The sequence below is a fragment of the Tachysurus vachellii genome, chromosome 17 (assembly GCF_030014155.1).
Source record: "Tachysurus vachellii isolate PV-2020 chromosome 17, HZAU_Pvac_v1, whole genome shotgun sequence".
Lineage (NCBI taxonomy): Eukaryota > Metazoa > Chordata > Actinopteri > Siluriformes > Bagridae > Tachysurus > Tachysurus vachellii.
Genome location: NC_083476.1, coordinates 7,425,042 through 7,448,952, shown reverse-complemented (window position 1 = coordinate 7,448,952; position 23,911 = coordinate 7,425,042). Strand labels below are relative to the sequence as shown.

Here is a 23,911-nt window from a genome sequence, read left to right as displayed (position 1 = left end):
CCATGATCGGCTGGGAAAGCTTGGGTCCTGACATTCATGTGAATATTTATGTTATGTCTTTATATTAATATGTACCAACATTCTCAACATGTTGTAGACGACATTCATCGAAATGGTATTCCCTAATGGCAGTGCCATCTGTCAGCAGGATACTACACCATGCAACGTTTGTTCAGGAACGGTTTGTGTATCGATGCAGCATGTAGTGTACAGTATATACAGGTGTGTAGTACAGAAGTGTGCATTCTGAACACATGCTTTTGTTCTGATCACACGACCGTGCACGGTTCCGCTCTAGTCGATGTGCAAACCTCCAAAGATATCGCATACCACCGGCTTCCAGCATTAATACATGGTGAGAAGTATTTACATGCTGTTACTGACAGTGGAAATGAGACCGAAAACATCATGCTTCATCTGAGCAAGGAACGCTAGCATTTTTCATTCAAAAGCCTCTTAGACAAACCATGTCAATTTTACCTTAAATATATCCTATAAAGCCTTCAAATTACAACCTGTACATTTTGATTTCAAAGGTAATGTAAAGCTCTTGCATTATAATCTTAATAAAGCCGATTTAAAAAAAAAAAGTTACGATTATTCTGTACATCATCCAGTATTTACAGAAAAGTTTCGATGTTTAATTTGACTTCTGAATTGAACTATAGTATTCTGCAGTCAGGTCACAGCTCCGTACAGATGCATGAATCCCACAACATAAAACATTTATTTGAAAAGATCTTTAATACAATCCACATGTTCCTCTGTGTGAGCATAGACCAGTATAGTGTGTTCCATATTCTAACACACCTCTGAAAAAGAGCTGCTGAGAAGAAACTGTTGTGCAGTAGCACAATAATTAGCAATAATTGGTGTAGTTTTGTGGCTCTTCAGGACTGCAGCCCAGATTTTCTTTGCCATGGAACAGCAGTCAGGTTGCTGTTTTTGATTTTTTTTTACCCACAGTTATATCCTGAAATGACAAGTTCCTGCATTTGGGAGAAAAAGAAGTTGCACCTTCAGGCACAGTCCATTAATTCCATCACACCAACAACACGGCGTTAATGCAGCCGTCGTTTTCTGGGTTATTGGTCACCTGTGCGTATTTACCTGCAAAAGAAACACGAACACACATTAAACATATGAATAGTGTGAGATTCTCATGTAAACTCATCTCACACATCACTGTAACAGTACCTTTAAGATAAAGAAACTACCACAATCTACTCGGGCCACAAGTAACAAATACTTCCTTGTTTGAAATGCTAGCCTTAATATTCTAACCACTGTTAAAGATTATAGAAAGAGAATAGAAATGACCATCAAATAGAAACACAAAAATACAACAGTCATGCTATTTACAGATTTTACACAGAAATTCATTTCAAGTTCTATTTAAAATACTATGAAAGTCATATTAAAAGGTCCCCAAGAGACCGTGCGTTATAGATTTTTTCTTTCTTTCTTGTTTTCTCATGATCTGGACTTGACATAAAAAATAGTTCTCACGATGTAATTACATCATTGGCAAAAATATTGTGCCTTGCGAATGTTTCTGGGGTGTGTGTGTGTGTGTTAGCGTCTGAAATCTCCATCAGATCTGACAGCCTCCTTTTTATGTGTCGGACACTTGTGTGGAAGTAGTCAATCTCTGACAGCTGATAAAAAGGGAATTCTGTGTTAGCATTTAGCATGATAGCTGTGTTACTGCACTTTTGCTGCCTCTAGAACATGTTCTTATTCCGAGATTGCAAGAAAAGTTGTGATAAAAAGGAACGAAAAATATCTAATAATGCTTGGCCTCTTAGGACTACTGTAAAATACAGAACAAAATGTGTACTTTAATAGAATGCAAATTTAAAGTACACGTCCAAGGCTTTTTAAGCCACTCAAAACTGCTTTCTATGAGACTGTGATTGCTATTAATGATCATTTTAAACACTACTACTGTCATTCCAATCATTAAAAAAAAAAAAACAGACTCACTCACCCCAGATAACTTTGCCACCTTGTGTGACCAGACCAAGCTCACTGATGTTGACCTCGATGACTGTTCCCTTGGTGATGACTCCGAGTGTGGTGTAGAGGGGAGAGGAGGGGTTCTTCTTCACACCCAGGATGGGCAGGTGGAATGTAGCCTTCAGCTCAGGGTGGGTTACATGTGCCTTCTTAAACCTTAGACCCTGTGAGAAGAAAAAAATACCCCAGAAAATCTGAATTAAGCGTTCAACAGTTTTTATTATACTATCTTTCTTTATTATACTATACTACTATCTTTTTCTTTATACTATTATAACAACTAACTCAGACTATCCTAATGATCAGTATAACTCTACAGTAAAACTATATTAGCGTCTTACCATTGGTCTGATAAAGCGTTCATATTTTGGTGGTTTACGTGTAAAACCATCTCCAACAAAGCACACTTTGGTCACCATTCGCTTCCAGGCTTTCTTTTGCCGCTTTCCAGTGCGAATCACCTTCAGAACCTCCGTCTCACCCTGAGCACGCACTTTGGGAAGAGGGACCTCCCATTTTCCCTACAAACAACACAAAACTTTTGTCTTAAACACATCACAGACTGCAAAAAAACTATAACGGACATAAAACAGGGCAAGAATTTTCAATTTGATGCACCACAGCTTCTCGGTTCTTCATCTCTTTAAAACATTAGCCTGTTTTAACTATGCCTTGCTATATATCTCTCACTTTATATATATTTCAGTTCTGCTTATCTGAATATACTGTCCAATGCTACCTAATTTTTAAAATAAAGTCAGTCTGTCTGTGTGTGCGTGCCGGTCACTGACGACTAGATGTTTTGTGACAAAGCTAAGAAAATTTTTAACTATTTTTAATATTGAGTGATTTGGTGCAGCATCCAATTCAAGTGAAGACAGGAGAGCGCATGTGATCTGTAACAAAGAGCTCGCACTGCTTCTTCTTCATGGTGCAAATATACACTGCTGAATTATATATACACATTATAAACTCCAAACCTCCCATCAGAAAGTTTCAATTTAGCCGCAAGAAAACTGATTTGTCACCATGTGAGATGCAAGTCGTGGCAACCACTGATAAACATTATTACTATGGCAACCAGTAGTCGGAACTCCTACTGACGACTTCATAATACAGCGCCTGGCAACTTGTGTAATAAAAATCACTGTACGTGTGAACATAGCTTTACTAATACAATCCCATCCCTAATTACACAACTTGACAGACCCTGATTGGACAGAAAATCATTGTACAACATTTTATTGGACAGAACTTACAGCTTTCTCTTTCCTCTTCTGTTTAATCATGTTAGAGAGAACTTTGGCACGAGACTGGCCCTCTCTGTCCAGCAGATAAGCTGGTACTGCTCCTTCTGGTGTCTTGTCGTCATCTTTCTGTTTGGTTCTTCTTTGTTCATGCATCTTAATTCTGAAGGCAGAAACAAAAAAAAACAGATAGCAGAAAAAAGTTATTGAACATTATCCCATTACATGATAACCTGATTAACACACAGCTACACTAACAAACCTCATACACTTCTCATTTACAAGGGAACATAGTGAAGGTGTTTCAACAACCTCCTAAAGATCGGTTTCACTCAACTCATTTTTATATTGGTGCAACACTAGTTTTCAGTACACTATTCTGCTTTTGTCAAAATTCTCATTTTGAAAAAGAATATACATACTACACATGTATACTCCTCATTAGGGACTGCACCGACATCCAAGCAGTAGGTATTGAAATTAATGCAGTAGATACATGATGTGAAAAAAAATTCTCTATGAAGACAGTGAATACAAGGACAGTGTAGATTCTGCAGCATTTGTGCTTGCACACAAAAGAGACGTACAACGTCTAATGTGGAAATTATACCACCTCTTTCTCTCACACACACACACAATTCTAAACGTCTGCTTATAGTGAGATTTTGTCCTGGGTCAGGGCTCTATGGGCTTTTCAGGATTTAGGCCACTTTATAGAAATCTGTCATTAAATGAATCATTCAAAGATATACAAGCCTTCATTTAGACTTCTACAAAAATATAGCTCCCATAGTCTGCTTAACTTCTTGTAATGTTTTGCTTAAAAGATTAAAGAATCATGATCTTATTTCTAGGGCAAAATTTTGTGCTTATTGTGCTCCACAGTAGAAATGCAGGAAAAGTTTTTTGGGGGATTTCTAATCATTATTTATGATTCATTGTGCAAGTTTACTCACGTTTTCTTCATCTGGATCTTCTCGGCATGCCTCTGTTTGTGGTACAGTTTGGCTTTCAGACCGATGAGCTTCTTGGCTTTGTGTGAGCGCTCGTGCGCCTCACGGCTCTCCTTCTTTCTTTTCCTCTCATGGTGGTCGAGCCGGTAACCGTGTCGCTTACGATGAAGCTCAATGTGCTCGTTCTGCGGCTGTTAAAAAAACAAAAAAACAAAAAAAAAACACAAAGGTCAGACGTGTTCTGAAAAAAATACTTCAGTTTTTAAATACACAACATCACTGCATGACAACAGGAGATAAAGTCTTACTCATGTTCCTTGAACCCAGATGCCATTGTTTACATTGTGGATGTAAAATACACTGATGTTTTCATAAAGTAAAGTAGAAAAACAAGTACTCCTTGTGACCCCTAAAGAATTTTGTCTGAGTAAACATTCATTCCAGTTTACATTTAATTCATAACTGACAAAGTGTAATGTATTATTTACTTTTTGTTTTTGCACACGCCGTCTCACATTTCAGTCATTTGCTGTTTTGCACAATACTTTAAATTATCTCAGGGACCTGCTGCTATAATACTGTGTTCATTCTAGTATTACTGCACACACAATATTGTTGAACATACAGAATTTACACAGGTCTGTTTATTATCTTTTGTGTATTGTCTTGTATTTTTTGTCTGCACTGTCTTTTATCCTGCACTGTCTTGTTTGTCTTGTCCTGCACTGTTTACACCAGGTTACACAGATGCACCTTATGTATCTAGGACTATTTACTGAGTCCTTATAGCTCTGTCTTTGTTTATGTAGTACCATGATCCTGGAGAAACGCTGTCTCAATTCACTGTGTACTGCAACAGCTATATATGGTTGAAATGACAATAGAAGCTTCTTGACTTGACACGTCACAGATCAGGTGTAACGACCTGAACCCACTCACTCATTAGCTAATTATCTGGTCTGGAAAACTGTTGCCTAATTCTAGCACTAGCTTATTCACGCATACGTTACAGTGCTGAAATTAACTTACTTATAATAGTTTCCGCACATCACACGTTACAAATCAATAGTTTTTCATACTCCGGACCAAATAAATACACTAAAAGAAATGTCACAGATGTTCCTCTATTATAGCAAAATGGTCAAGTTGTGTATGTAAAGATGCCATTAAGCCTAGAATAACTTTCTAGAAAAACTACAGAAACTTTACTTAGCATGTTAGCGGCATTAGCACCAATGCTAATGCTAACCGTTAGCCAACAAAATAGCGTGTTTTTCTCGAAATTAACAACATAAAAGACACCGAATGACTTCTTACCATGTTGTTTGTAGATGTTTACGTATTGAGAAAGATGTAGAAATGTTACGTGTCACTTATTTCTGTGGTTAAACAGCTGTTATTCAGTCCTAATCGAGCCGTTTGGGTTTCTGATGTTATTTTCCCAGAGCTCGTGCTTGAAAGGAAGCGCAACCTCTAAAACCGTCCGTCTTCTTGGCATGCCGTAGTTAAATATTTGGACACTATAAACAAGACTCGATATGGCGTAATTTGTTTATTATTCGTGAATGTGAATATGTCTGTGGTTTATAATTGTACAAATTTGTTAAACATTTGTTACACAGATCCAGACACGTGTTTTTGTTTTTGTTTCTGGAGCAGTTTTTTGTCCGGAACTAAATACAGGACATCCTTGTTCTCAAACGTAACATCTGGATGAGACACAGTGGCAAAGCATGGATGATCCAAAGAAAAATAAACTCTTTTCTGGAGAGGTTTGTACTTATGTATTTTTTTTGTGGAGTTATATGTTTGATTTGTATTTTATTATGAGTCACGTTGATATTCTTGCACATTTTGGACCTAGTCTTCGTGATGTAAACACAACAGTATAATATGAGGGCTGGATTTTAAATAATCCTTTATTACTTAATGATATATTTAATTGTAAATGAAATATTGTACGCTTTTTTTTGTTGTTGTGCGTTATAGAGTCCTATGGGAAGCCATTTAGAATCGACCCTTTTCCTCTCTATATATTTAGGGCACAGGTTCCTGGTCCTTTTTGGGCAGGGGGATCACCAGGGATGTAAGCCTGTGGTTTAGGTCAGGGGAAAAGGGAAAACTAGGTACTCCATTATTTGAACTGTAACAGGATATATCATAATGGTTATTTCACCTTATGTAGTTCACAAAATGACAAAAATGCAGGAATTCCGCATTCATCTACAGATTAGATCAGTTTAGGACTGAAGTCATAATCATATGTCAGGTGTTTTTTTCTTAATGTCATCTTGTGTCCTTTTATTTCAGGGTGAAGAAAGAGTCAACTGGAAAAAACGGAAAGCAGAAAGTAGGTAACGCTTTGCTGTGGGCTGATAATTTCAGATATTACCTACCAAGAGTGAAAATATTTGACCTAGTGGATTAGCGCATAGCTCATTTACTTCGCCTTGTGCATCACCTTGTGCCCAGAATCCCCTGGATAGATTCACGGGTCCCTGTAACCCTGATAAGCAGTACATTATATTGCTTTTTTTTTGTCAGTGCAGATGATTATATGTAGTCTATTTTATGTGTAGAGAAAGAACAGAAGAAGAAATGGAAGGAGGCCAAGCTGATTCAGCAGTTGGAGAAACAACAGCAGAAGGAAGAAGAGGTGAAGCAGCAGCAATCTCAGGAGGAAGAGGAGAAGACTATAGGTATTTTGACACCTCTTGGTAAAAATGAACTTGGAATGGTCATTTATAGTTTTAATGATAATTTATGAAATTCTGAGCTCTTTTTTTTTTTTGTAAGAATGGCTTCTTCCTCATATATTCTTATAGCTTATTGTTATGAACGTTTTTTTAATTGGAAGGAAACTGTGATCTTCCCTCCTTTACTAGCCTCCCCAACACACACGTTTAGTCTTTAGTTTAACATTATTGATGTAGGTGCTGCGATTTAAAATGAGTGTGATTTTATTTGCCTGATTATGTGTTATGTGCCTCCTCATTTTGAACAGTAAGCACATCATTGCTGTAAGTTATTACTTCTGGAGTACTAAGTACTTCTGGATTTTAAGTAAAAAATAAAATGGTACAAATCAATGTATAATAGCAATGACAGGACAAAGACAAATTTAAACTATTAAATATAATAATAATAATAATAATTTAACTATCATTTTTTTCCCCCTGAAAATTAAAGAATAAAAAGCAGTAAAGCTGCTTTGCAACAATGTTGATTGTTGAAAACACAATAGAAATTGAATTACATTGAATTTTCTGTTCTCATATACCAAAAACACCAAAAGCTCAGCGCTCATTTACAGCTAGTTGCCTTTCACTGTAACAGTTTCATACATGGGACATGAAAAAATGGTAGCAGTAGATGATTTTAAGACACACTTAGATGAACATAGTTTATGAGGCATTCAGAGAGATATCAAAGTGCTGCATTGGTGAGATATTTAAAACCTGGTCATACAATTTTACAAGAAGTTCTTAGGATTTGATTGAACAGTTTCTTGGATTTCTCCTCAGGTCGTTTGTACACAGTAAGTGTTGCTCTGCCGGGCTCCGTGTTGGATAATGCACAGTCGCCTGAACTCCGCACTTACCTGGCTGGACAGATTGCTCGTGCCTGCGCCGTCTTCTGCGTGGATGAGGTGGTGGTGTTCGATGAGCAGGGCGAAGACAGCAAGTAAGTCAGTAGCACAAAGCCACTTCTTTGCTTTGATTCTAATATACGTATAATAGGGTTATTTATTGCCTTTCTAGATCTGTAGGAAATATTTCAACATTATTTTAAACACATGAATACAAACATCCCATGCTGCTTATTATTCCAGAGGATGTTATTTTGCTGTCTAACAAGTCCAGACTAGATGTCTTCTTGGGTCTAAAAAAATGTACCCGACCCGAAGTGACCCGAATCACTTTTTACCCGAACCCGACGTGCATAATTGTATTTTTTTTTAGGAAAGACCCGACCCGAGACAAACCTGAAGAAATTAGACCTGAGTCCGACCCAACCTGTTGGCATTTTTTTAACCCGACTGGACCCGAATGTTGCATAACTCTACACTAAAGTAACCACTACTGCGTGGATTCAAAATTGATTGACAGGTCTGTTTCAACGAAAATTAGCTTACCGCCAGCTACACGTCAGCAGCCACATGTCGCAAGCGGTCTTGGCAAACAGAGGACAGGTTGGAAAAGGACTCGAGTCGATGCACACACACGAGATAAAGTAGTTCGGGTCTTCTCGGGTCCATTCGGTAAAAACACATTCATTTTAAATTACCCGAGACCCGATGCCACTATTATTATACCCGACCCGTGTACGAGGTGAAAGTAAAACTTTTAGATCGGACCTTGGGTTTTCGGATCTAAGTGGACCCGTGAAGACCTCTAGTCCAGACAAGATCCAATCCTATATTTAATTTGATAAGTAAGTAATTGGATAATTTATTAATATTTAATTGAATTAGGGGCAGTGGTGGCTCAAGTGCATAAGGCTCTGGGTTGGGGATCAGGGTTCAAGCCCCAGCGCTGTCAAGCTGCCACTGTTGGGCCCTTGATCAAGGCCCTTAAGCCTCTCTGCTCCAGGGGTGCTGTATCATGGCTGACCCTGCGCTCTGACCCCAACTTCCAAAAGTTGTTGTGCTGTAATATAAAGTATATGTGGAAAAAAAATTAAGGCTTCTAATCTATTAAAGGTTGGAAAAATATCCTTTAAATTAAGTTGGTTTTTTTTGGATAACTCACTGAAGTGATACTTGATGCTCTGCTGAAACTTTTGGACTCATCTGCAATTTCTCTAACTTGTTTTTTGTCATGGAATTTTAGGGGAACTGTCGAGGGAGAGTTTAAAGGAGTTGGAAAGAGAGGTCAAGCTTGTGTCCAGCTGGCCCGGATCCTGCAGTTCCTGGAGTGTCCACAGTGAGCGCTGTTTCCTCACCGTAACACAAACGATACATTCTGACATTTACATTATTTACATTCCTGTAGGCATGGTGGTGGTAGGACCATTTTACATCACAATGCTTCTATAATTTGCTTCCATTTCTCATAAGATGTACACATTTTTATGGAAATGCAGGACGAAATGAAAATATGAATTACAGATTTAATGTCAAATCCCACCATGCGATTTCAAACCTTTTTTTTTAAAAAAAAAAAAAAGCAAACTGAGTGGGACCGGTGCATTTATAACAAACTGCACAAAATCAACCCTGCTATAAATGAAAGACAGTTCCTCAGCTTCTCCTTTGAATCCAGACACAATCAGACCGTATACCCAAGATGTCGTATTGGACAGTCAAGACTTGACATGATTTTTTACTACATGGTGAAGAAAACCCCAAACCCGTGATCTGTGACACAACAATGACTTCTAAACATATATTAACGGTCTGTTATGCTCTTAACGACACTAAACAACATTTTTACTCAGAAGATTTGTATTTAGGGCAGTGGCGGCTCAATTGGTTAATGCTCTGGGTTGTTGAATGGAGGCTCGGGGCTTAAACTCCAGCACTGCTAAGCTGCCAATGTTGGGCCCTTGAACAAGTCCCTTAACCCTCTCTGCTCCAGGGCCGCTGTATCATGGCTGACCCTGTGCTCTGACCCCAAACTCCAAAGTTGGGATGTGTGAAGAAATAGTTTCACTGTGCTGTAATGTATACGTGACAAATTGCTTGCACTTACCCCGAGATACAGACTAAAGAATTTCTTTATTGTGTAGATATTTGCGGAAAGCGTTCTTCCCCAAACACCATGACCTGCAGTTTGCTGGTAGGTACTGCTCTGCTTTTCTCTCTCCATGTTAAAGATCATCATTATTTTTATTACGGTGTGTTGTCTAAGTGTGGATTGTGTTTTCAGGTCTTTTGAACCCTCTGGACAGCCCACATCACATGCGAATTGATGAGGAGTCAAATTTCAGAGAGGGTGTGATTGTGGATCGACCAAGTAAAGCAGGAAAAGGGTCTTTCGTCAACTGTGGGATGAGAAAGGTGTGTGTGTGTGTGTGTGTGTGAGATATACTGTTGGTTTGATAAGCGCAAATAAGTTCATTTAAATTTTCTGTAGTATATGAAGTTGTAGAGTGACACAGATTCTTGGACAGAAGGAGATTGCCTTACTGTATTCCTGTTTTTTAGGAAGTTCAGATAGATAAGCAGCTTCAGGCTGGACTGAGGGTGACTGTACGTCTTAATAAAAACCAAAACACAGGTAAATTTATCTCACACACACATGCCAAGAACACAAGTACACACAAATTATTTTACTAGTATTAACTGTAACACAAATGTATTGTTTGTATTACAAAAATTTTTGCCCATACAGTCGGATATATACATTTTCAGACATGGCTAAAATAACGTCCTTTGTCAATCTAATCTCTCAAGTCAAAGTGAAGCTTTAATTTAAGGGAATTTCCCTATAGATTCGATAAGATTAGATTCAACTTCATTGCCATTGTAATGAGTACAAGTACAAGGATAATGAAATGCAGTTATCATCTAACTAGAATTGCAATTAGTAATATGAATATAAGGGGGCACGGTGGCTTAGTGGTTAGCACGTTCGCCTCACACCTCCAGGGTCGGGGTTCGATTCCCGCCTCCACCTTGTGTGTGTGGAGTTTGCATGTTCTCCCCGTGCCTCGGGGGTTTCCTCCGGGTACTCCGGTTTCCTCCCCCGGTCCCTTGGTCCCTTGGTCCGGTTTCCTCCCCCCCGGTCCTTGGCATCTCTGGAAAAATTGTCCGTAGTGTGTGATTGTGTGAGTGAATGAGAGTGTGTGTGTGCCCTGCGATGGGTTGGCACTCCGTCCAGGGTGTATTCTGCCTTGATGCCCGATGACGCCTGAGATAGGCACAGGCTCCCCGTGACCCGAGGTAGTTCGGATAAGCGGTAGAAAATGAATGAATGAATGAATATGAATATAAATAAATCTAGAGATATATTTGTGTATATACAATAAGATCGAGAGCGAAGTTATGAGGTAGTGAAGCAGAGACAAATGACTGTGAATACAACACAAAGAGCAAATGGAGAATTATAAACACAAAGTGGTGCATTCTTACAGAAATGTGGTATATAAATGCATTGTTGTACATTGCAGCATAATCATTTACAGGAAACAAAAATAATTAAACAATTTTGGCTGCTCCAGGGCCAGTTGTGGGTTATTCTCTCGTTTTTTTCCCTCAAGTAAACAGATAAAAGGTCAGATAAAATATCTTCAACCGTTGTTTGAAGATAGCCAGTGACTCAGCTGTCTGGACCCCTAGGGGAATTTCATTCCACCACCTCGGTAACAGAACAGAACAGAAGAGTCTTGTTGTATACTTACCTCTTACCCTGAGAGATGGTGGGGCCTGTTGAGCAGTGCTGGTAGATCTAACGGTGCAAGGTGCAGTGCAAGGACTGATAAAGGCTTTGAGGTAAGAGGGAGCTGGTACATTTTTGGCTTTGTAGGCAGAGGACGAATTGCGTCCATAGGTAGACCTGCCAGCAGTGAGTTACAGTAGTCCAGTCTTGAGATGACAAGAGACTGAACAAGTACCTGAGCAGCTTGTGTGGACAAAAATGGCCCAATCCTTCTAATGTTGTAGAGAAGGAACCGACATGAGCGGACAGTTGATTGTCCATGGTTACCCCAAGGTTGCAAGCTGTGATTGAAAGGGGAGATCAGATCGTTATGCAGGGATATTGCAAGATTATGACCTGGGGATGAATCACCTGGGATGATCAGCAGTTCAGTTTTGCTAGGACTGATCTATAACTGATAAGCCGTCATCCACGAACAACCTCGGAACTGAAGCTGTGGTATCTGAGGGTGGTAAAGGGAAGATAAGTTGAGTATCATCAGCAAAGCAGTGGTAAGAGAACCCATGTGAGGAAATAACTTTACCAAAAGGAGAGGAACAAGTACTGAGCCCTGTGGGACACCAGTGGAGGGTCTGTGTGAGGCAGATGTCACTCCCCTCCATGTTATCTTCTATGAGCGACCTTGCCGAATATGAGTGAAGGTGTATAGGGTTATATTAGCTGCACAGCTTCAAAAATAATTGGATGGCACTTCAGAGTACAGATGGACAATGAACTGAAATATACTTTAAAAGCAACCTTTGATTTTTTTTAAGACAAGAAATGATCTTCAAAGGTCACCTGCCCCAAATCCAATTGAGTGTGCCTTTTACGTTTTGAAGCCAAACCAGAAGGCAAAATGCCACAAAAACCATCACCAAGTAAGAAACCCAGTGTCTAAAAGCTCTGCACATTGAGCTCATATGTTCAAGTATGTTGCAGTAAATTATTTTGTCTTTATTGACTTTTGGTTATTACTGGGCTTAGAACTTCATCCCGAAATATCTTTAAGTGCAGTGTTGAAATGTTTTGTTGAATATACAAGGTAGTGCTGACTGCTCTGTGTGTTCTGCATACAGAGAGCAGGGTGTATAAAGGAGTAGTCGTGGCTCCTCATGTTCCCAGGACAGAAGGTGGGCTTTACTGGGGCTACAGCGTACGTCTCGCCTCCTGCCTCAGTAAGTAACATGTTTTATTTTAAATATTTTGAGTGTACTAACTGTTTAGTATATTTGTACTGTGAACATTAGATCATCATCATCATCATCATCAAATACCCAAATAAATTCAATGGCGTAAAAATATTAGTAGTTTTACCTGAAATTTCTGTCAATAATAACTCTTTTTGCCTCATCACTAACTAACTAATGTAATATTCATTATTTTGTTCTAAACGAATATTATTAAATATAATTGTTTGTGTCTGTTCGCGTTCGTGTGTCCGTTCGTGTGTGTATATTTGTCCATGTGTTCATGTGTGTGTTTGTCACGCGTGTTCACGCGCACGTATGTTTGTCGCGCTGTTTGTGTGTGTTCTCTAGGTGCCGTATTGACTGAGAGTCCATTTAAAGATGGCTATGATCTGACTATTGGGACATCAGAAAAAGGCAACAATGTTGATGATACCACTCTTCCACCATTCAGGTGTGTTAGAGCTCTTAAAGTCATAGTTAGTTGTGCCTTTGATTTGATTTGAGTTTGTCTTCATGTAGTCAGACTGCAGGCTGTTACCAGTATAAGTGTTGTCACTGAGATAATTACAGTATCAGAACTAAGAGTCTATGTATTTTGAGTAGGAGTAAAGCCTTTACACTACTGTGTCATCACTGAAAAAATGCAAAAAGGGCATCCTATTTTTCTTCCCAATTAAACTGGGAGACAAGGGAGCTGACATAAATCTGGACACACAAATCTTGATACAGCGTCTTCACTTTATGTCAACAGAGATTCGGAATGTTTGAGTCCATCATTGTGAAGTAAAATATATCAACATATTTTCACTTTGAGATTTAACAAGTATATGGTTAGATGTCCTTAAAAAATTTTGGATGAAAGCAGTAAAACAAAAAGTTGTGGTCCAAAGAAATCAGCCAAACAAAAGAAAAGGAATATTGAAGGAAATTGATAGTTCATAAATATTTATATGCTGTGGTACTTTAGAGTTTTAAAGTTTCTCACTTGGCATGGAATGTTTGTAAGTTTCTTTTTTTCTTTTCTTTCTTTCTTTCTTTTTTTTTTATTAAAAACGTATTAAAAGCCACGTGTCAGTGGCTACTAATGTCTTCACCAGCAAGGCATTTGTCTTCTCACTGAGACAGGCAGACCTGCATAATACCACAGACATATTTATTGAGTTCTGCCTATTGTTAGCGAATGTTCTGATCTACTGCTACGGTCTTCGATGTCATGCGCACCACATAGCACCTTACCGTAAACCAGAAATAATGATGTGCCTAGCTACTGTTGTGCTACATTTTAAATCTGGGCAGAGTTTAGCAAAGTTTTGATTAGATAAAAGTGTCTAAATGGTTAAATGTTAACCTCTTTGTCTCTCTTTCTTCTTAGGCATCTGTTAGTGGTCTTTGGCGGGCTGCATGGTCTGGAAGCGAGTGTTGACGCTGATACAAACCTGGACGTAACCGACCCCAGTGTACTCTTTGACCTCTACCTTAACACCTGTCCTAGCCAGGGCAGCCGCACCATCCGCACCGAGGTGAAAGACAGTGCAAGTGATGCATAATTCTAAAAAAGTCACTGAAATAAACATGGTTGTATTCTGGGTTTAATCATTTTCTTCTTTTTTTTTCCACCTCAACAGGAGGCCATACTGATCTCCCTGTCATCATTACGACAAAAAATCGCCACTGCTGTATCTAACCAGGCCAACCGGTAACATCTGGAAGAGAAGGCGGGCACAGTGATGTGACCAAAATAAATAACAACACTCGAGGAAGAGAATAATTTGTCAGCAAATGTTTCAGACCCAGACATTGGACTTGAGGAATATTCTGGACTGTACCATTGCATATTTTATCCTGTAATATTGTTAATATAATAATTGTCATTTCTCACACACAAATAATATTTCTAATAGAATGAAATAACAAAAAAAAGAATCAGTCTTGTTTTTGTTTTTTTTAATTAAAGAGATATAATGCTTTAAACCATTCAAAGTACAGAACATTCATAAAGACACAAAAACACAATTAGGCAAAGACACCAAAAAAAAAAAAAATCAAAAAGATCATTAATAATAATAATATGGATCATTTTACATTCTTCATTTCATTCCTGTCTCTCAGGTCCTACTCACATGCAATGCAGTAGGCAAGGTATATTTTTGTTCACACACCCAATGAAAAAACAATGTGTGTGTAAGAGAAGGGAAAAGTAATCATTTGTTCAGTGTTCTGGCAGCCCAGTATTGGATTTTAAGGAAAACTCCAGTATATCTCAACCTCATTACTATCTGTAGTGATACAGACACATCCAACTGCCAGAGACACAGAGAAGGGATTATAGTATCTGAAATCGAGACAGTGTCAATGTGCAAATATTAAGAACCTCGGCCACTGTTATAGTGCAAATCAGAGTTGCTGTGCATCAAGCAAACCCTGATTGGTTGAGCAGGGAAGTGTGTTTGCTAGAGATGGTGGTGTTGACTATCCTCAATGCAAACAGATCCACATACGCTACTCATGAGCAATGTAAACGACTACATTTTTCTTTATGGCGTCTGGTACTTTGTGTGTGCGGTGCAAGAGTTTTCTCTTGTATTATCTAAACGTTCAGGCCTGACAGTCTTGCAGCAGGGATTTGTCTCAACTGATACTTTTAGAAATCGTTTTTCCATTCATGATGGTTAACAGGCTACACTTTAAAAAAAAAACTTGGATGGAGATCACAGCCTACAGAATATTGGACATTTTCATTGTTTATGCTGGATACATAAGTGGAGCTATGTTACTCTTAAAACGTTCATTAAACTAAAAGCTCACAATATCTTGTTACAGCGTTTCTGGGTATGCAACCTGACACGATCTCGCACCAACCAATCAGCATTCATCTGTAGGACGGTTGACGCACAGCACCAAAGAGACTCAAAATGCAGTAAGATTCCTGGAAGAGGAAAGCTTGAGTGTGCAACGCATGCTTATATATTCTCTTTTCTGAGTCACGCTGCAAATACACACCAATGCTGAAGTATAACTCAGGCTTTATGGTAAACTTATAAACATTCCCAATACTGTTAGATCTAATGTCATGGGTCATAAGCAGGCAGGGAACATCAACAGCTGGTGAGGTTGTTAACCCTCATCCACTCAGATCACTGCCAAAGCTCAGTGATAGTGTTTTGTGTAGTGCCATGCAAACAAACTAATACTTGACCGCAGACTGCTACAAACTCCAGGCTTTGGTATGGCCTGGTATGATTTAAAATGTTCTTCCTTTCCTTTTTTCTGGAAACAAAAAACACATTTTGGAAAATTGGCACAATAAACTTTTTTTACTGAAGAGAACTGGAAAGATTTTCAGCTAGATGAACCATCTTGTCTAGAGGACTGTGAATGACATTGTTGTTGATACAGAATCATTGTATTAAAACCCTTGATTTTTTTGTCTTTGTGTGTGTTGCTGGCACAATATACAGTAGGTGGGCAGTGATTGCAGTCCATCTTGAAATATTGAAACATAGAGAATTTATCAGTCCAAAAACTCTCAAAACAGAATGTGGTTAGTTAAAAATGATACAAAGCTCACATAAGTATACCTTATAGTAGGTCCTTCTTTTTTTTTTTTACTTAAGTGCTTTTGCAGATGCAGGAAAACATGAAATTCTGACCATAGCTGAAATACTCTCTCTTCGCCTCTCTCTCTCTCTCTCTCTATCTCTTGCTCTCTCTCTCTCCCTCTCCCTCTCTTTAAACAGCTTCTACCTAGAAAACTGAATGTCAATACAAAGCACCAGCACTGCATTCCAGACTTTTCTGATTTTCCAAATCCCCTCCTTAATTGTAAATTTGTGTTGTCTTAAAATACGAATTATGGGAAATTGTTTTTAAAATACGAATATGTAGCAATATTTTAAAATAGAATTTTATGATGCAAGAGTTTACAAAAAGAAGTGCTCAGCACCACTTTGCTGATTATTGCAGTATCGTCGACTCTACCATAATCTTTTGAAATTTTTAAAAATCAAAAATCTGTTTCAAATAAAATTCTTGCTATGTTTGACACACTTTAGAATGACCTAAAGGTATACTAAAGAGCTCGTATAATAAAGACACTTCCAAAAGTCTAAGCAGGCACCATTTTCAAAGCTTGGCCAGATCTATAAGAAGGTCTGAACAGTTTCTTGTCTGACAGACAAAACAGCGAGGAAACAGCAGCCAATTTGTGCTTCCGCAGGTAATAAATGCAAAACCAGCAACTGCTTTAGTTTAATCTCTCTTTAGGCTTTGGGTAAAATAAGCAGCCAGTTGACTTTATCTGCACAGCTTGGACACTGTTAAAGCAGTTTTCTCAGTTTGAGGCTGGACACCATTTTGGATCGACTGTTTTTTTTTCATTTGGCTGAGGAATATATAAGAGATTTAGACTGAAGCTGTGGGCCATGTTGGATCATACTCTTGTTGAGCCGAAAGTGAGGCTGCATGTTTCACAGTTAGGATATTATGGCTGGTAGCCATTTTGGATCGATGTCTTATTAGTCTGAGCCTTGTGCTGGTGGCCATATTTGATCTTCAGGAATGAGCCTGGCAGCCTTTCGCTATCTGTTTCTCACCAGGTGGGGTGCACAAAGCTGATGTTATAGAGTTTGGCCCAGCGAGCAAACACATGTTTTTCGGTGATGAAGCGATGGTGATTTCCACGGCGACCCTTCTCGTTCTGCAGATAGGTTACACACTCGTCCGGTCCTCGGGGTTTATAGTAATGATATGGCATTCTTTTTGGCTGAGGATGCTTCCTATACCACAGAGATCACAATTATTCATGTTACATTCCATAAGTGAACAAATGGCCTAAGCCACACATCATTGCGAATAAAAGTTTGATGAGGCAGGAAGACAATGTTAAAAACATAACAACAAAATTGTTGAGAGGCAATCATACTTGACTTGTTATAGTGTTATATGTTATAGTGATGTTTAATCTTGTAATTTTAACAGCTTAACAGCTTGTTTTGAGAGTTTTTTTTACAGATACATAGTAATTACCAGGATTCGGTAAAATGTCAAGCTCAACATTAATCAGCACCAAAAAAGTAAGACACGTTTTCTCAACCTTAACACAAGAAACAATTTTTTTTTTTGAGGTACAGAGATTTTTCACTCCAGAGATTATGCCATCCTTCTTTCCCTCTTCTGATCTTTGCAATATATTATAGGTTTAAAAAAATTGCATCTATGGACCTCTAATCGAGGTTGTTGCAACTCCCTTCTTTTAACCGCCGGCTTACATCTGACAAATAGCATTTAAAAAAAATACTCACAGATGTTACAGTATTTCAACAGAATTTAAATGAGTGGAAACAAGAGTGGAATTCATGTAGAAAGTTTTTCCTGCCAATATTGAAATTCTTTTTCTTTTTCTATTAGGCTCAATTTCTTGGACAATCTAGATAGCAGTGCAGTCTGGGATTTATTTGCTTTCACTCCACAAAACGGTAAATTGTCTAAATAGAGTAAATATTCAATTTACCAGATTTCTAAACACCTGAGAGAAAGAAATTTTATCTCACCCACAGTAGTTGGGAGGCACCATCCCATAAACCTTAATTTTGTCACAGATCTCAATAGCGATGACCATGGTGAACCAGCCAGTGCTCAGCCAGGACTGAGACTTCTGTCTAAGGAAACAGAAAATACAGTTCAGCATTTCATTGATGGAGCAGCTGAAACAATGTGTTAAGGGAAAATTGAATTCATATAGATTTTAGTATTACACTGGAGCTGCAAGTCTAACGATGCACGAGTTGCAGGATACAACCAATATCCTTAGAGCAAATAGTATTTATGGTTAAGATACAGTTTATCTGTAACATAATTTACATCTAACCTGCATGAAAAATTTGTAAAGGTTCTTCTTTTCAATATTCAAACATAATGTCGTTTGTTTACCACCAGAAAATAAAATGATATCTCACACTGTACTAGAATAATGCATCAACTGGCATTTCTTATTTTTTATTCCTAATAATGGGAATGATTTTAAATTCTACTTGTTTATCAGGATGGAACAAATAAGTCTAATTCTAAACCTTTAATCCAGCTACCATTAGTCTCACTCTCTGTCTCAAATTTGTATATAAGCTGCCATATAGGAATCTAGTTTAGTATAAAATGAATCATTAGTTGTTCTTCAGATGATGCTGATGACAAGTGAAGTTGTTGGTGAGCTTATGTTGTTTATATTTCTAGTAACTAAAATCTTTGTAAAACATATTGAAATGTTATAATAAACTGAGAAATCAATTTGCAGTAATATCAAAACAGATGGCTGAGGTCACATTCACAGATAGGTAATTACTTCAACAGTACAGTTTCACTAGCCACAGACATTAACTAGATTTGACAAATAATTCCAATTTCTTAGCTAGTTTCCACTAATTAGCCAGCTGCTTTAGCTCACAGATTCCCACGATTGGTTAGTGTCGCTGTGATTGGCAGGGGAGAGCGTACTCCATCCGTCCCACCCAGAGGCCAATAATGGCCAATTTTGCTGTCTTGGACTCAGATGTCTACAGCCATGATTAGTTTCTGTTGTGACACTAGTGAACGATATATATTTAGCTTTCAGACATAGCTAAAGTTACACATTCTGAAAAACCCAGTGCTAATAAAATATGTCATGCTTTGCTCAGTATATAACAGGAAGGTTAACAATGCTTTAATTAGAGTGTGAGCCTAAAGGATACCTGTCTCGACCAGTCTCTTTTTGAAAGAGTGCGTCGAACTTGCGCATTTTGCTTGGAGTGACAGTGAAGGTTGTGAGGTTGGTGTATGTGACAGCAACACGATGGATCAACCTGTAGAGAGCACCATTGGCATCACGTCCTATCTTTGAGGGTGGACCCCAGAAGATGACAGATGGGCAGTTAGAGCAGTTAAGGAACTCTTGGGGTTTTCGTACAAGCCGGATCACACTGGAGTGAGCTACAACACGAAGGGAAGTTTTATTACCCACATCCGCCTCAAAACCAGACGTGGGTGCATCGTTCATGCGGATCACACACTCAGAGTGGTCAATGTCTGCTCCAGCGCCAGTGCCCAGTACATGGCTTGAGCTCATCACCAGGGCACACTGCCTACAATGTAAGGTCAGGCTCTGACACACAAACACACACACACACACACACACACACACAAACACACACACAGACACACACACACACACACACACACACACAGAGAATAGGATACAAGAAATAGTATTATGTATTAAGATTCTTCTTCTTCTTTTAATAATAATAATAATAATAATAATAATAATAATAATAATTATTATTATTATTATTATTATTATTATTATTATAGATCCTTACCTTGTTGCCAAAAACTGGCACGTAACCATCTTTTCCAGCCCACTTCTTCAGGTCAGTGATTTTGAGGGCACTGCTATACCCTATATCTTTAAAAGCCTCATACGACTCATTTACACTGTTGGAGTTGTAGAGAATGAAGAGGGTGGTGATGAGAAAGATTGCCACAAATACAACCATCCGCTTGCTGTGGTTCCCCTGTTTTGAAAACAAAACAGAATGCTGAACCCTTACTGAGTTACTGCAATATTCTATATTGTTAAATGGAGATTTTCAAAATTTCATGTTTTATTGTGATATCTGGCATGTGACTTCTTGCTGGACTGAAAACCAGAATGCAAAAAATAAATAAATAAACAAAATGTTTAAATACAGAGAAATTCTACAAGAATTCTACAAGAAAACTGGACAGGCTTTATCTAAACTCACTCACTCAATCATTTTCTACCGCTTATCGAATTACCTCGGGTCATGGGGAGCCTGTGCCTATCTTAGGCGTCATTGGGCATCAAGGCAGGATACACCCTGGACGGAGTGCCAACCCATCGCAGGGCACACACACACACACTCTCATTCACTCACGCAATCACACACTGCGGACAATTTTCCAGAGATGCCAATCAACCTACCATGCATGTCTTTGGACCGGGGGAGGAAACTGGAGTACCCAGAGGAAACCCCCGAAGCACGGGGAGAACATGCAAACTCCACACACACAAGGTGGAGGCGGGAATCGAACCCCCAACCCTGGAGGTGTGAGGCGAACGTGCTAACCACTAAGCCACCGTGCCCCCCTTTATCTAAACTACATGTTTATAATAACAAACAACTTTTCCAGTCTTCTCTATGGACTTGCACACAGCCTACTGTTCTTAAATTGGTATAGCCTACTGTACTTAAATTTCATTCATACTGCTGTCAGATTAGAGCAGGCTAAACAAAATGCACTTATATAGCAAATAAACAGTTGGCACAAAAATTGGATAGCTGAAATACACCTGACATTTCGGGCACATTTTAAGCATTACAAGAAATGTAACTCACCCTTCTTGAAAGCAGTAACTGATTGATAATTGTGTAATTGACTGATTCAGAAATTCAGACAGAAATCCAGGATTTAGCTACAAGGTCACCCCACAATCACTTGGTCACCAGCGTATGCAAGGTGCTTAATGTAACTCTGACTGGAATATCTTGCTGAAGTGACTGGTAGCAAGAAAACAGCTTTCACTTTCACTCACTTTAAGTGAATCTCATGCATAGGCTCTTTAGGAGCTTTATATGAAACAGTGGTAGGTGGAGGCATCTTAATCACTTTAGAAAAGCAGTAATAACCAATAGCACCCTAAAGAGATGCCACCCATGGTGCTGTGCTGTGATAGCTGCCACAAACACCATTAGAGAGAGAAGGCCTCCTAGACGGCTACAGCTGGCAATTCAGACTGAATGGTCACAGGTGACCTGGCTGAGGGATCCAAATCTTGCTGGCCATCTGGGAGAGCAGATATGTTTAAGAAGGAAGGCACCTAGGGTGTTCTGAGAATTAATAACATGCATCACAAGTTCCCTGCCTCTGCTGTCTCTAATGAATCTCTGGTCCTGCATCACTCCCAAATGGATTCCTGTTTGGAGCACACTGCATTGCCCACCTGAGCTCCTTTTGCTTAGACAAGGACTAGTTTGTGATATTTGGAGTTCGGATGCAGTTTCATAAATACCCACAGTCCTAGAAAGCCTGGGGTGGTGGAGTTTAGGGAAAATGGGGTTGTCAATGATGATGGTGTGTTCAGTCCTAGCACCCCAATGGGAGGACACCAACACTGCATGTAGTGGGCTGGGTGAATCTGACTGGCAAACATAATAAAATCCGTCATTGGGGTGATAGTGTGGGTAACATTTTTCAAGCTGATAAACAGAGCTATTTGCTGTGAGTGAGAGAGGAGGGTTCTTGGGATAAGAGAAGCCATAGGTATACAAGATACACTTGGAGCTAGAGAAAAGCCAAAATGCAGAACTTTACAGTGGAACGTCTGCGCTGGAAACGTGTGTTCACCGAAAGCACCCAAACTGGAAAGTTTTTCGAACACAAAAATAAAATCTACCATCTCTATTGCATGTCTCAATGTTTGAGCCCAGGATCTGCTGATCTGACTTAGTTGCCATGCAATGAAAGAACAGGCTTTGTGAATTTCTTAAATGTTTATGGGAAGTCTGAAAATCTGAAGGTGTGGGCCCCACCTGCCTTATTGGCAGTGTGTGGCATCCTAAAGGTGCTATGCAAATGGCCAGACCTCAAGGCTTGGACGAACTGTGGCGTTCCTGAAGTCCCTTCTGTCAATAAAGTGCCTGCTTGGGTGGCATCTCCTGTTGTCTTAGGTGCCAAGGGGATGAAAGAATCAGATATGGATAGCATTGCAAAAACCAACGCTAACCAAGCCACAGCCATCTTCTTAGTGACTGTCACAGCCTCCTTATCTGCCATAGGCATTTATGAGCTAGCAGGGGGAGAACCAGACCCTCCCTAGACACTGCTGAGATTGTATTTGAAAGTGGTGGATTACAGGGAAGGTCATTATCACCCTGAAAGTACCTCCCAGGCATAGCTGTAATACACAGCATCCTCATACAGGGTGAGAAGAATAACTGATCACTAAGATATACAAAGGGATCTGCTGAGAAGTGTAAACCTCAGTCTCATCTTCTAGACCATAGATCATTTACTTGGAAATCCAAAATTCACTGATTGTTCTAAAGAGTTGTTCAAAGTCATGAGCCATGAATGAAATGTCCTTTGATTGTACTGTGTCAACACTGACATCACCACTCAATCAGGGCAAAGTCTGTGTGACTGAAATATAGCTTTGTTGACATGGTCAAATCTAAACCGTGTAGAAAAAACTTGATGTCAATGTCAAGGGAATGCGAAACCCCCAATATAATCTGCAAATGTACAAGAATTAACAGTATGTGGTATATGCAGGTAAAAACAGTGCAAATATACATCATTAGCAACATCCAGGTTATTCAAAAGAGGAAACAATTAATGGAATGTACAGATAAACACACTTAGAAGAGAAAGTCAGCTAAAAGTCAGTGCTTTTGAGAGAAAACCAACTTGAAGTTAACATACTACAGAACCAAATACCATTCAGTAAATAAGGACTATAATAAAAATGAAAAGAGAGTGAGAAGAGAATCTTCAAGGAGAAAGTAGAAAGAGAATTGTTAATACATAATCATGGTGTTCATACTGAGCGCTGTTGGGATGGAAAGTGAAACAGAATCCTGCTATTGGTCTGTATAATATCATGCAATGAAAGATTCACCCTTTTGATTCCAGATCATCTCATTATCCATTTTTGGTAGATTTTTTTTGTCCATGCATATTGAATTTCCTAACTTTATTTAACCAAGAGTGCATAGTGTGATTTATTTAACCAAGAGTGCATAGTGTTTAATAAAATAACAAAAGATCTTTTGTAAATTTAATCTCTTACCTTTTCCACCAACCGCAGCCCCATTCTCCTGTTTCTGACTGACTTTCACATGATTTTTTTTGAGCCTTTGTGCCTAGAGAAAGAGAGAAAGAAATAGCTTATATATAATTAGAATATATTATCTAACTTACTGGCTGAGTGTAAATGGTTAAACTCAGGCAAGTTTGTACAATCACAAAAATAATATATTTAGACAAATTCCATCGCACGCTTATCACAAGCGAAATTGTAATAAAATATAATTGTGTGTCTATCAAATTCTATCTAGTCTATCATATACCAACTTATTTGT

At 38.8% G+C, this 23,911-nt stretch overlaps 3 protein-coding genes across 3 annotated transcripts in view; 1 reads left to right on the top strand and 2 right to left on the bottom strand.

Annotated features, from left to right (window-relative positions):
• Nucleotides 1-725: 725 nt before the first annotated feature.
• Nucleotides 726-5,697, bottom strand: nsa2 (NSA2 ribosome biogenesis homolog (S. cerevisiae)). The gene is made up of 6 exons (XM_060890387.1): nucleotides 5,537-5,697; nucleotides 4,223-4,410; nucleotides 3,279-3,429; nucleotides 2,361-2,540; nucleotides 1,991-2,183; nucleotides 726-1,110 (listed from the first exon to the last, which is right to left on the bottom strand). Exons 1-6 carry the CDS (start codon nucleotides 5,537-5,539, stop codon nucleotides 1,043-1,045), a joined length of 783 nt encoding a protein of 260 aa, XP_060746370.1. The 5' UTR covers nucleotides 5,540-5,697; the 3' UTR covers nucleotides 726-1,042.
• Nucleotides 5,698-5,862: 165 nt separating this feature from the next.
• On the top strand, nucleotides 5,863-14,744 carry spout1 (SPOUT domain containing methyltransferase 1). The gene is made up of 12 exons (XM_060890539.1): nucleotides 5,863-5,991; nucleotides 6,530-6,569; nucleotides 6,799-6,918; nucleotides 7,744-7,903; nucleotides 9,052-9,144; nucleotides 9,950-9,999; nucleotides 10,090-10,220; nucleotides 10,368-10,440; nucleotides 12,660-12,758; nucleotides 13,122-13,224; nucleotides 14,146-14,293; nucleotides 14,399-14,744. The coding sequence occupies exons 1-12, from the start codon at nucleotides 5,953-5,955 to the stop codon at nucleotides 14,471-14,473; spliced, it is 1,131 nt and encodes a 376-aa protein (XP_060746522.1). The 5' UTR covers nucleotides 5,863-5,952; the 3' UTR covers nucleotides 14,474-14,744.
• Nucleotides 14,745-15,439: 695 nt separating this feature from the next.
• Nucleotides 15,440-23,911, bottom strand: part of st6galnac6 (ST6 (alpha-N-acetyl-neuraminyl-2,3-beta-galactosyl-1,3)-N-acetylgalactosaminide alpha-2,6-sialyltransferase 6) — a 9,987-nt gene continuing 1,515 nt past the window's right edge. The window contains exons 2-6 of the mRNA XM_060890540.1: nucleotides 23,620-23,692; nucleotides 20,126-20,320; nucleotides 19,499-19,908; nucleotides 18,323-18,430; nucleotides 15,440-17,548 (exon numbers count right to left, since the gene is read on the bottom strand). Coding sequence (XP_060746523.1) covers nucleotides 17,362-17,548; nucleotides 18,323-18,430; nucleotides 19,499-19,908; nucleotides 20,126-20,320; nucleotides 23,620-23,643 — 924 coding nt within the window. The 5' untranslated portion in view covers nucleotides 23,644-23,692 and the 3' untranslated portion in view covers nucleotides 15,440-17,361. The remainder of the gene's footprint in view (nucleotides 17,549-18,322; nucleotides 18,431-19,498; nucleotides 19,909-20,125; nucleotides 20,321-23,619; nucleotides 23,693-23,911) is intronic.